Genomic DNA, 12,336 nt, shown 5'->3' with positions numbered 1-12,336 from the left:
GCCTCATATTCCAATGTCATTTGTTGTCTTTCATATAGTAAAAGTCATTTGGCACATTTTGAAGGTTATTCTGCTTCATTCCAAGATAACGTAATATATCTAAATTCACGATATCATTGAAACAGCTATCCATTCAATGACAAGTTGAAGATATAGAACATTTTGGCTTTCTTGCCAAGAGTTAGAAGGGAAGGTCGATCCCACTGTCATATCTGTCTGTTGAATATGAAGCGACAGCCAGCAGACGGAAGGCTAACATTAGCTTAGCATAAAGACTGGAAACAAAGAGGAGACAGCTTGTCTGTCCCAGTTTCCCTCTCAGTCCATTCTGCTCATTGATCCTAAACTGGTATCGATCTCTTTATCTAACCTTTGGCAGGAAAGCAAATAAACACATTTCCAAATTGTTACACTATTTCTTTAGAGTGTACTAACCAGTACAGACGGCCCTTTTAAAAAGTGACACTGCAGCTGTTCAATGTCTCCCTTTATGGTTGGTAGTTGTTGAAAAAGATACTAATTAGCTTTTTTCCAGCGTTCAGTTTGTGTTTTACCTCGACAGGGAGACGATGGCAAGAATGGATCAGCAGGGAAGACGGGTCATGTTGGAAGGAGGGTAAGAGCTCTGTTATAGTCTTGTGAACATTTTGCTGGTGAAATGCAGTTCTAATTTAAGTTAAAAAAAAAAAGTCAGTACCTCTGTTTGTACAACCTTTTTTAGGACTTTGTGTAGTGTTGAAAACTGGACATAACAAACAGATATTATGGTGCGTGCATGGGATGGAAGGGGAAATGGCCTGAAGCAGCCACTCTGACAGCCACTGCATGTACAGGGTCATGCATAAAACATGAGGTCGCTTCGTCCGTGTGCCCTCTTGCTTTATTGTTGCCTCATTGAAAAACATTGCAAACTTGTCCACAGGGGAAACGGGGGAAGGCCGGACTAAGAGGGATCAGGGGAGACAGAGGACCTAAGGTGGGAGACACGGAAACAAAGCCACAGGTTTTGTATACATCTGCTTAAATGATGACGCATGAGCCAACAGTAGATTGTGTTTTATCATTCAGGGCCAAACGGGGGATACAGGACTGGTCGGCGTCTCTGGATGGCCAGGGCTCATCGTAAGTTCATTTATCTGTTCACCTGACGTCTGTTTTAATGTCAAAGATGAACATATCGGCACATTTGCTCTAACACCGTCTGTTCAGCCATCTCTCCTGCTTTGGAGTGAAGAGATCAACAAAGTAATGAATTTCACAATTGAAGTGTATTCGATCAGTCAGGGAGTTGACATCCACTTGATATATTTCTTGTATTTTGTCACCAAGGGAATCGCAGGCTTACGTGGAGAGGCGGGGGATCACGGTGGAAAGGGGAAAGAGGTAAACCCAAAACTAGAAAGGTGCACTCACACCACATCTCGCCAGGTGTGTTTTCAACAACCACAGATGTAATGTGTGGTTGAATCATTACAACCCATAGTTGGCTACCCCCCCCCCCCCCCCCCCCCCATCTAGACACTAATAGGCTGTAAGGAGTCATCAAACACACTTCATTCAAACTCAAAAACAAGCAAGTGATGTGTGCAGGCAATAGGCCCAAAGTCGTAGTGTAAGAAACGTCACTTTTATTTAAGTGCCTAATAAGCACTGAGTAATATCAATTCTGAAAACCCAAAACAAACTTAAACAGACCCAACAAAATATGCACATATAAATAAGGACAGTCAAATATATATACTGTATATATTGAGGCCACAATTTACTCATTTCTAAATTGCATTACCCCCTCGACCCTGAACAGGATACGCGGTAGAAGATAATGGATGGATGGACATTGTCTTTCAAATTCAAATATTAGTCACTGCTGGCTGGTAACTCTGGTAGTTTTTATTGCTGTATTATTTTATGATCAATTTATCATAACTCCTAAGCACAAAAGAGATGATTTCATAGATAAGTTACAGCCGTAGCACGTCTTTTAAATCGGACTTCCACAGAGAGGAACATAGTGTATTGCGAGAATCATAACCAATAAAAATTCTAAATCAGGTGGATTCTCTACATTCTCTTATCCCACTTCATGAGTGGCACACAGCTGAACTTGATGTATACACATGGATCATCATAGCAACGTGCAAGGAGAGGCTTTCGCTAATTGGGACTCATAGTATTAATAAGCCGAAATGGAAAAAATACTTTGTTGGAAAATTATTTTACCTGCCGTTGAGTCTTTTTAAGCTAAAATTAAGAATATTGTCAAACAGAATTTGTCTTTTAAAGTATTTATTCTTGCAAAAAGAGGCAAAGTTGTACAGAGTCACAAAGAGCCTGTAGAAGTGCTCATACAGTCATACAGAGTTATAGAGAGGGATCCAGGGTGGGGGCCTGTGTACTGGAATATCCTGCTCCAGGCCGTGGAGGCCATGGAAGTAAAAGAAGTAATTTATCTGTTTAACAACAAACACACAGATATATACGTTTTCTCCTTAAGGCATAGAACATGTGCATATAGAATAAGTACTTATTATTCAACAGCAAGAACAAGAGGATATGTGCAGGCAGTCAGCTGCTGCATGGATCACAAGTTATATGATGCAAGCTTATGATAGTTTGTTTTATAACTCATAAGAATATCAAATTTCCATTACACAACAGCAAGATACATTTGAGCACTTACGCTAACACAAAGCATGAAGGTCTACTGAGTTCAGAGCAAAAGTTAAAGCACTTAAGCATTTACACAATATACTTAAGTAGAGAAATGTTCCATTACAACTGTTAATACTGATCCTTTTGTTTCGGCTCATAAGATGCTGTCACCAGCTGGGCTCAGTTGAGGCTCCAGCAGAACTCTTTATGCCACGATGTGCTGATGAGCTGTCTGATTCAAGGAGACTTGACTGTATTCTTTGTGTCCTCAGGGTGAGAAAGGAGACATGGGACTGCCTGGGCCCCCTGGAGGTGAAAGCATGAAGGTAGGAGCTGCGAAGAGTTATCGACCTAATATGGAGAACATTATGAAACATTATGTCTGCAAGACAAAACATAATGATCATGTTCTGGTGGTAACTGTGTCTGTAGGTGTGAAGGTAAAGCAGCTAATTAATGTTCATATCATTACTGTGTGGTGCTTGCTCTTTTTACTTGCATGATTTCTGATCCAAAAAAGTTTTGATTCATTTTTGAACAGAGAGAAAATTGTAGCAGGAAGTAGTGTTGAAGGTCTGACTCAGGTCTGTCCGTTATCTGCAGCTGTTAAAATGTCTTTCCTGATGTTGTCCTCAGCATGAAGAAGCTCTACCATTCTACAGTCACTTCATTCAATATGTATTGAAAATGTTTGTTCTAAATCGAAAGGCCTGGTTAACAATCTACCATCACATTTCAATGTCCACTCCAAACACACCCACTTGCACCGTAACCAGACTCTTGCAACTTCTTGCAACGCCCAAGAAGCGATTTTTTTGGAACTAAGAGGAAGTATTTGACCATAATTCAATTTTTTCTCACAATGTATGTTGCTCTTGAATGATGATTCTCTTGAAAGATGATCCTGTAAGTTATTATAATGAACACTTATCTCAAAATATTGTCATGTAATGTCATTGTTTTGAGATACTGTCATTGTGTATTTGTTTTTACTTGTGGAATTGTGCATCCAGAGGAACCAGTATGTCATTCTCTTTTTCTTCCCGTCTATTTCAGGGTATTCGTGGTCTTGTTGGGTTACCTGGTCCACTGGGCGTGATAGGAGAGCAGGTACACAAAAACTTGTTTGCTTATCTTCTAATGTTCCCTCTTGTGTTTTAAGATGGAAGTTTTACTACAATTGAATATGTTTTTATGATGTCCGACTCTCTATCTCTCTCTTTTAGGGAAATATTGGTCTCCCAGGATCGAGGGGAACAACAGGGATGCCAGGACTGCCTGTAAGCTTCATGTCAGAATTCAGCAGGACATCCGAAATCTTTACATTCACTTTGCAAAGCACACAAACAGATAGCTCATCTAACACACTTTATGAATTATGCGTTCTTTTGTTGCTGGCACAGTTGATCCCTCTTCAACTGTGTTAATAAGTATCATTTTAGTTTTTCAGTTTTGCTTTTACGTTGTTCATGTTGTTGCTTTCTTTTATGGAGAGAATGGAATTAAATTTGCAACCGTGTTTGGAATTCCCTTTGGACATCCCACCTGTATTCAGCCTACGCTTTTTTTTCTTCTTTTTTGATATTTTATAGTTTGAATTCCAGCAGTTCATTTGTCATTGAGATACTTTATCCAGATTGTGTCTGAAAAATGGAGTTCAGAAGTGGAATTGTTTTATAAGCACACTGTTATCTGTCAGCCAAGTCATCTTTTCTTCAGCTGCCGGTCCGTTGAATCATGACCTGCACATCATCGTGGTGTTCAGCACACTGTGTCTCGGGGGTCCATTGACTTAAGTTATGAGATGTGTGAAGCTGTGGCTGATGAGTTCTTAAGGCAGCAGATAAAAACAGTCGGCACACAGCTCTTAGTCGATAAATGCACTTCACAGTGGGAAAATCATACTAATGCCCTTTTCTCCTGTTCGCTCCTCTGTTGCAGGGTTTGTTTGGATTGAAGGTAAGATATCATCAACTCAAGGGCTCTCTTACTGACAAATCAAACTCACTTCGGCTCCTATGTAGCGTTATCTGAAGCGCTGAATGGTTTATGGCTTGGTTTATTTTGATGGCACATAAAATCATAAAGCTGTCACACTTTGGAGTTAGCGTTAGAATGTAATGGGATTTCTTTATTCTTTATTTCCATATCAATGTGTTCTGTAGTCAATGGTGTGGTTTTGCCACACTGAACAGCGCTGAATCGTATATTGTGCTTATCATGTTTTCTTCTACCTGCAGGGTTTGAAAGGCTACCAGGGTTTCCCTGGTCTGCCCGGCAGGAGGGGGCTCCCAGTAAGTTTACAACAGAGGATGGAACTCTCTCTCTTTATCTGACATTAGCTTAACATTGTTAGAGTTCGTACTTGTTGGACACCACAGTGTTTGATAAGAGAAAACTGTCCGAATGTGAAACAACTTCAGACAGCTTAAGGCTTAAGCTTAAGGCTTCAGGCTTTTTTATATTTGCCAGTGTACAGTGAGACATTTTCTTTTCACATTTCTATCTCTTTGTGATGGAGAACACAACTTAAGAAAATCTCAATTCCAATATTGATTCTCTTGTAGTGTAAACCCAATATGTGCATCTTCCTTGTGTTTTAGGGCCCACCTGGAGTCCCTGGACCTCCGGGACAGTCACTGAACCTGACGTTGACCCAGATAAAGGTACGTGATTTATATTATATTGTCCTATTAAAGTATTTTACAACTACAAAAGCATTTATCATAAGAGCGTTTGTGATGTGTCTTGACTCTGTTATTTTTCTTTCCATGTCCAGGACCTGATGTATGTGTCCGATAAGCCCAACTACCCTCTGATCCAGACTCTGCTAGATTCTGTGCAGCAGGAGCTTCGGCTGATGCTGGATCCTCCCGATGGCAGCAAGGAGCATCCTGCCACCACATGCCTGGAGCTCTGGATCTGTCACCCCGAATACAGCAGCGGTCAGTACCCAAAATAGTGAAATAACAGTAGATCCACGTTGGATTATTTTGGGAATCGCTGAGCTGGCTTGAGTTCTGGACACTGTCCTCTCTGTTATACGTGTGCATCATCCTCCATATGAACCTTTCTAAAACATAGACATGATCTATTCATCTGGTCATGTTTAGAATTTGAACTATAAAATAATCAGTCACTCAGTTCAACCATTTTTCAGAATTGGTAAAAAATATAAGTGTTGATATTATTAACTTGAAACGTGAACACTTGTAATTATGAATATGCACGTTGATCACAAAAAAAAAGTACAAAATCACACTTTAGAGATACACTCTCAGCTTACTGATATTGTTTAGTAACTCATCACAGTTCAGAGTTGAGTTTCAAAACATAAACATTTTGGTTTAAGAAATGTGTTATTCGCCTGAACATACACAAAGGTAAAAAATAAAAGCCTAATTTTCTATGCAGATGATTTATTTTAATATTCATTTGTTTACTTTACCTTCCCTCAGTGCTTACAATTAACACTTCTTTCAGCACTCCCACTGTTACTGTTATTTCAACTACTTTCAGTATATATGTTTCAACGACAATTTCAAATGTTTCTACTGGAAATTCAAATTAAAACTTTTTTGAAAGGTTATATTTCAAAGTTGGATAGTACAGTCCTGTGTGTTTGTGCTTCAAGCATTGCTCTGGTCTTTCTGTCAGCGTGGACCTCAGCCGTTTCCTCCCTGCATGTCATCGAACTCTCGCTAACCTTTCCCTGCAGGAATGTATTACATCGACCCCAACCAGGGCAGCACAGCGGACGCTCTGCTGGCTTACTGCAGCTTCTCCTCCTCATCAAAACAGACCTGCCTTCATCCTCGAGACTCTCAGGTATGAGGAACAGAATATTTGATTCACTGACTGCATTTCTGAGAGTCACTGCCTGTACCACACACACACACACACACACACACACACACACACACACTCTTCCACCCGACAGTTTCTTTGCCCTCAAACTGTTAGCAGAGCATTCCTATAAAGGATAACACACATCAATGCTAGTTATTACAAAACTGAAAAAGAAGAGATACCTTGAACAGGAGTTTGACCAAAGGTATGGTAAAAATGAATTAATGGTAGTATAGAACAGAAAAGCTGTAGTCAAACTATTCACATTGTCCCTTAATCCAGACAGAATTTATTTGAAATACCTTTTTTGTTGTTTTGTGTTTTTCGCCTCCCTTTCTATTTGTAATGTGATTCAGTGTCGTTCATGTTTGCCTCCTTTCTTTGATCTTATTCCTTGAGTATTTAGACTGTTTTGGCGTAGTTAAAGCGAGAGTATTACACTTTTGAGTGTGAAGTGAGAAGTAACACATTCTTCCTCTTTCAAATGAAAATTTAAATTCATAAGCAATCAACGAAGTCATTGCTCAACTAAATACACTCAGGGTTTTCGCTGCCGCCCTACTTGGTCTGGTATGACCAGTAGCTCATGGTGGCTAATGTTAGCTAACTTAAGATGGACAGATAGTGCTTCGTAATGTTGCAACTGTGCCTAGCATAACTGTGCGGTCATGTTTGCGAAGGACTTCTTTTCTGTATGCAGTCTATATAAAAACACAACATGCACCGCACACCCTCTCAACTCTAATACAGTCAGCGCTATATAAAAAATGGACTCACTCAAGCAAAAAAATAATATGAATCGGTTTCGGATAGCGTGAAGTGAATGCAAAGCACACCAAGTGAGCCAATTTACCTCCGGTTCATGCTTGAGCTGCATGCTAATCCAGAGCTCATCAGCAGCTGTCTGAACATCGTTGACCTTCACAAGTATCTTATATGAAAGCAGGACTTGAATTCAGATTTACAAATGTGTGTCTTCTTTTCTCTGCCTGCAGTTGCCCATCAAAGCCTGGATGGAAGAACCTTCTGATGAGGGATCCTTTGAGTGGCTCAGCAGGCTGGATCAAGGGTTTCAGGTGAAGGGAACAGCTACGACTAAACATCCACCCTGATGTGGACATTTAGCGGGCAGTAGAACTCTACAACAGCCAGAAAGACTCTAATGGATCATTAATGCACTCTGGGACGAATTCACAAAAGGATTACACAGCTGCTAGACCTGCACAAATAAGACTAAGAGAAACCATGTCCTTCTCAAAGCACCCACAAAGGGGGAAATGTGTTATTTGCACACATTTAACTGAGGTAACAGGCATACATTTAGTGCAAAATTGGCTTCTTTCGATGCAAATGAGCATCATTGCAAAAAACGGTCCAATTCACAAAGACAAGCGCTAATAGCCTCATGCAGTTACAGTGAAATTATTAGCGTCTTCAGAGAGTTGGTTGTAACTGAAGTGCATTGTCTTGTTAAGTGGTTAGTTTGCGAGACTGCAGCTAGACCCTTCACATTAAAAACAAGCTGGAAAGAACATGATTTTTCTAGTCTAGTTTCTTGTCATATTGTTAATGGTTTGATACATTTTCTTCGCTCACTTAGTTTGTTCTTACCTTTTAATATTTTTACTGCTGACATTGTTAATGCATTACTTTCTTATTCCTATCTTACCAGTTTTACTATCCAGGTGCTAATGTGGTCCAGATGCGTTTTCTAAAGCTGCACAGTAGCTCTGCCGTCCAGAACATGACCTTCTCCTGCCACCCAGGACACAGACTGGGCCAGACAGACAGAGACATCAAATTCCTCACTGACACAAGGAAGCAAAGTTTCCTCGGAGCACTTAAAGACTGCGTGGTACGTAAAATGTTCTCAAAGTCCTTTTTTACGGGTATTATATTATTAATCTTTTGATGGATAGAAGAACTCAACATTCCTTGACCTGGTGTAGAAGGAGCTGTAAAGCTCTTAAAGATGTAAAGGCAAAGACATCAGCATCATCATCATCAGTGGTGCCCGGGTCAGCTTTTGTTATTACTCACCCGACCCGCAAAAATATACGCTTCACTCAGCACTCCCATTGTAACGTTCAGTATTTGTGTTACAACTGCAATTTGAGAGGATTCAACTGGAAATTCAAATTGCTAATGGCCGTATTGAAAATGCTGGAGAAAAAAAGTGACCTTTCCAGGGGCACTGCCAACATTTCCAAAGAGCTGGTGTCAAGTGTCGAATCTATCCGTCCTGAACAACAGCAGACACTAAAACAGGATGTTTATTATTCTCAGCAGCATCTTAAATCACATGGATACACAGATTTGGAAGGCTGTAGTCAACTTAAATTGAAAATCTTGGTTGAGCTGCCAAAGCTGTCTCATTTGGATGCACCTGCAGTTCAATTTCAAACAAAATGATGTGCAGGTCTGGGTTTTTGAACATCCTCCACACCCAGCCGACCTGATATGAGAGCCAACCTGCACCTCCAAAACCACAAAAATGCGATGAAAACAGAGGCGTTTATTGCCACTTGAGGCTTTCTATAGCAAACCGCCCTCTTTATGCATTATACAAGCACAATTGTCAGGACTGAGGTCTGAGCCAAGGACATAGACGAGCAGATTTGAGAGCCGTGTGTGTGTGAGTGTGTAAGTTATTAATGACTTATTTGGAATGCTGCTTCAACCCGCAGGTCGGTTGTGTTGACGGAATATTAATGAAATACAAAATAATCGAGAGTTGCTGTCCCAGTTAAACCTAAAACAAATTCTGCTGCAGTATTGTTGAATAAAAAAGTGATGATTCTTCGCCGTTAAATTACAAATAAATGATGTATTCTGTTTCCTGTTTGTCAGCCGGGAGAAGAGACCGTTTCTGGACCTCGGGAGTCCGTCTTTGAGTTTGAGGACCTCCAGCTGCTTCCTCTGAGAGACGTAGCTCTGATGGGAGGCGGTAACGTCACACACCAGTTTGGCTTCACTGTCGGACCCGTGTGTTTCAGCTAGAGGTGCTACAAAGCTGTGCCGTCCCAGGACACAAACCTCTGTTCATATCATGGACACCTAGAGGACAACTGGAACATCTCTTCCCATTTCTGAGATGTCACTTCCTTTTCCTCTTGTTTTGGGGGATCTCTCAATTTGAGTGACTATGATATTCATGAATTGACACAAGCGTGTCCCCGGGCTTTTTTTCACAGAGAAGTCAATTTTGTTTACAGAGACGTTTATCTTGTATTGAATAATTTAAAAATGTATGTTTTTTTTTATCCTTTATATACAATGTTTTTTTGCCTCTGTTTGATTTATGTGAGTTATGTATTTTGGGCTTCAGTCATAGCCTGCCCACAGTGTATATAGAAGCCAGACTGTCCTAACTGACCTCCTAACAATGTGTTCTGCATGGGGACACAGCTACTGTGTGACCAGGCCAGTAAAATCTCTCACTGTAAGGCCACGGCTTCAGTACTCTCAGTGACCTCAGATGGGTCACTTTTCTCAAGGTGCTAATCACGTTTCATTTAAAAGATTTCTTTAATACCGAAAAACAGTGGAAGAGGACATTCACATTGTCTCATCCATACTTGATGCTGTCTGTTGTCAACAGCAAATTTCCTCATTTTGATAAACATAGTTTGCTGTTTTTACAGTTTCATGTAATTTTATGGGGTATTTCTTTTTACGTCTCAGGTATGATACATTAATAGTTTAGCATTAAAACAAGACTAGCTGAATTAGTTCTACCAACCTGATAAAACCTTTTCCTCTGAGCTCCATTATTGTCCAAAAAATGTTAAAAACACATCAGCGAGCCACACGGTTGCAATGGGTGACATCTTGCTTTATTACCATGAACACACACACATTTATTTTGACTGAATCCCACACACACCACCCTGCTGATGGAAATACTCCCCAGAGCACTAAATGTGGATTAACCCGCAGCTGAAAATAGTCCCCAACAAACGCACCTGTTTGAGTGATGTTTGCTGAAAATGTATAGTGCCAAATGTTTTATGAAATCTCTGGGCCATTTAAAAGATAAAGCTTTATATCATGAGCTGTATTGAAAGATGTACATGTTCAGGTTCCAACCAATGAGCTTGGGAAAGAGAGACTAAATCATTGTTGGTTTTGCTCTTTTCAAATTGATTTGTGGACAAAAACACCGGCCTTATCCTTTAAAGTGGTGAATTCCTGCACACTGTTATCAAAAAGAAACAGAAGTTTCAGTCGTTGATCTTCATTAGGGTTTAAAAAACAGTAGAATAAGCAACATATTTATAATACCACCAACCAATCACACCTGACACGATAAGACACCCCGCACGATAACATCGGCAAGTTTCAACAATCCATGAAAATACAAAGAGATTAATAAACTCATCTTATTGGAAAAAAAATGCAATGAAATCCTGATATCGGGGAAAATGGGAGGAGAGTATTGCCTTTCAAACAGAAACTGTCATGACCACTGATTATCAAGCTTCTATTTTCCCCTTTTCCCTGCAGGTCTCTGACATAAACGTTGCTGCTGGTTTATATATTTTGTGCTGACAGTGTACAAAGTTTACCACATTTTAATTAGATTTTAATTCTGCTACGCACCTGTCTAACAGGTTTACATTAGACTATTTACGGTTTTAACATTAGAAATGTGTTCTTCTCATGCAAACCAAAGACTGACGTTAAGCAACCAGAGCTTACAGATCCACCGATGTCCTCCCAGAACAATACTGTAATTTCTTTCACTGTACTGTAAAGAATCATGCATATGTTTGGTGCAAGAGTAGCACCCCTGACCCTGCAGAGCTTTAATGGCCCCATGGTGGAAAAAAAAAAAAGGTGCCGATTACCACCCACTTAGCATTGAGTAATTGCTGTCAACCTGAATTTCTGCTTCATTCAATCTGAGAAGTGCTTGGGTCCAGAGAAAAGCAGCACGCCTTGTATGCTTTCAGCAGAATCAGGATGTCATGTGTGTGTGTGTGTGTCCCAGAGTTGGTCAGCAGTGAGCAATAAGAGGTGTGCACTGTCTGCAGGGACTACAGGAGACATTCGAGGGGGATCTCAGGGAGTTTGTGGACTTTGGGTTTGGCCAAAACAGCTGCTCTGCAACGGCAGAACACCGAAACTTCTTTTGCATGATTGTACCAAATTCTCAGCTGTGGAGAATCAGAGGACCTGACAAGGTTGAGGCGTGCCACCGCTAAATAACAGGGAAGAAATGTACTTATTCTTAATCTCAACCAGACGAATTGGATTGGATTAAAATTGAAGCATTTTAGCCACCGGATTGCAATTCTCGCCTGGTGTTTAATATTTAATGTTTTCTTTTTATATTTAGATTCATCATATCATCATTCCATATGATAGCCTTAGCTGGCTGAGACTGATCATTGTTACTTGTTTTGTACAAAGTATCATTTTTGAAATAGCTGAGATGACATGCTGGACATCCGTCTTGTGTGATCCCACCATCGGCTCATTCAAAGAATTGTCGGCTGAATAAAGAAAAATACATAACCAAATATTGACTCAGTGTATTTAATCAGAATTAGTTTAGCAATGAATTGGTCATAAATCAAAGTATTGGAATTAAGTTCTGACCTGATGGCGGACATCTCAATATGTTGCACAAACTGCAACAGGAGTTTTAAAGACTATTGACATGCCGCAGCAGGTTGCTGCTCAGTTATTGACAAAAAGACATTGGATGCTTTTGTTGCTCTGGATTGCATAATATGTTGGATGAACTCACGGTCTGTTTATTTATTAATGTCACAACATGCACTCAGCTTGTCAGAGTTATAGTTAATCTTAGCAATAGCCCCCAAACCT

General features: G+C 40.2%; 1 protein-coding gene across 1 annotated transcript; it reads left to right on the top strand.

Annotated features, from left to right (window-relative positions):
- Window positions 1–2,937: 2,937 nt before the first annotated feature.
- On the top strand, window positions 2,938–12,007 carry LOC306710083 (collagen alpha-1(II) chain-like). The gene is made up of 11 exons (XM_079178466.1): window positions 2,938–2,978; window positions 3,709–3,762; window positions 3,879–3,932; window positions 4,594–4,611; window positions 4,893–4,946; window positions 5,256–5,318; window positions 5,432–5,597; window positions 6,371–6,480; window positions 7,497–7,577; window positions 8,174–8,356; window positions 9,352–12,007. The coding sequence occupies exons 1-11, from the start codon at window positions 2,940–2,942 to the stop codon at window positions 9,499–9,501; spliced, it is 972 nt and encodes a 323-aa protein (XP_079034592.1). The 5' UTR covers window positions 2,938–2,939; the 3' UTR covers window positions 9,502–12,007.
- Window positions 12,008–12,336: the final 329 nt, after the last annotated feature.

Source organism: Pholis gunnellus (genome assembly GCF_910591455.1).
Source record: "Pholis gunnellus genome assembly, chromosome: 18".
In the NCBI taxonomy this organism is placed as follows: domain Eukaryota; kingdom Metazoa; phylum Chordata; class Actinopteri; order Perciformes; family Pholidae; genus Pholis; species Pholis gunnellus.
Note: the sequence above shows the minus strand (reverse complement) of the source record. Positions and strands in the feature narration are given on the sequence as shown.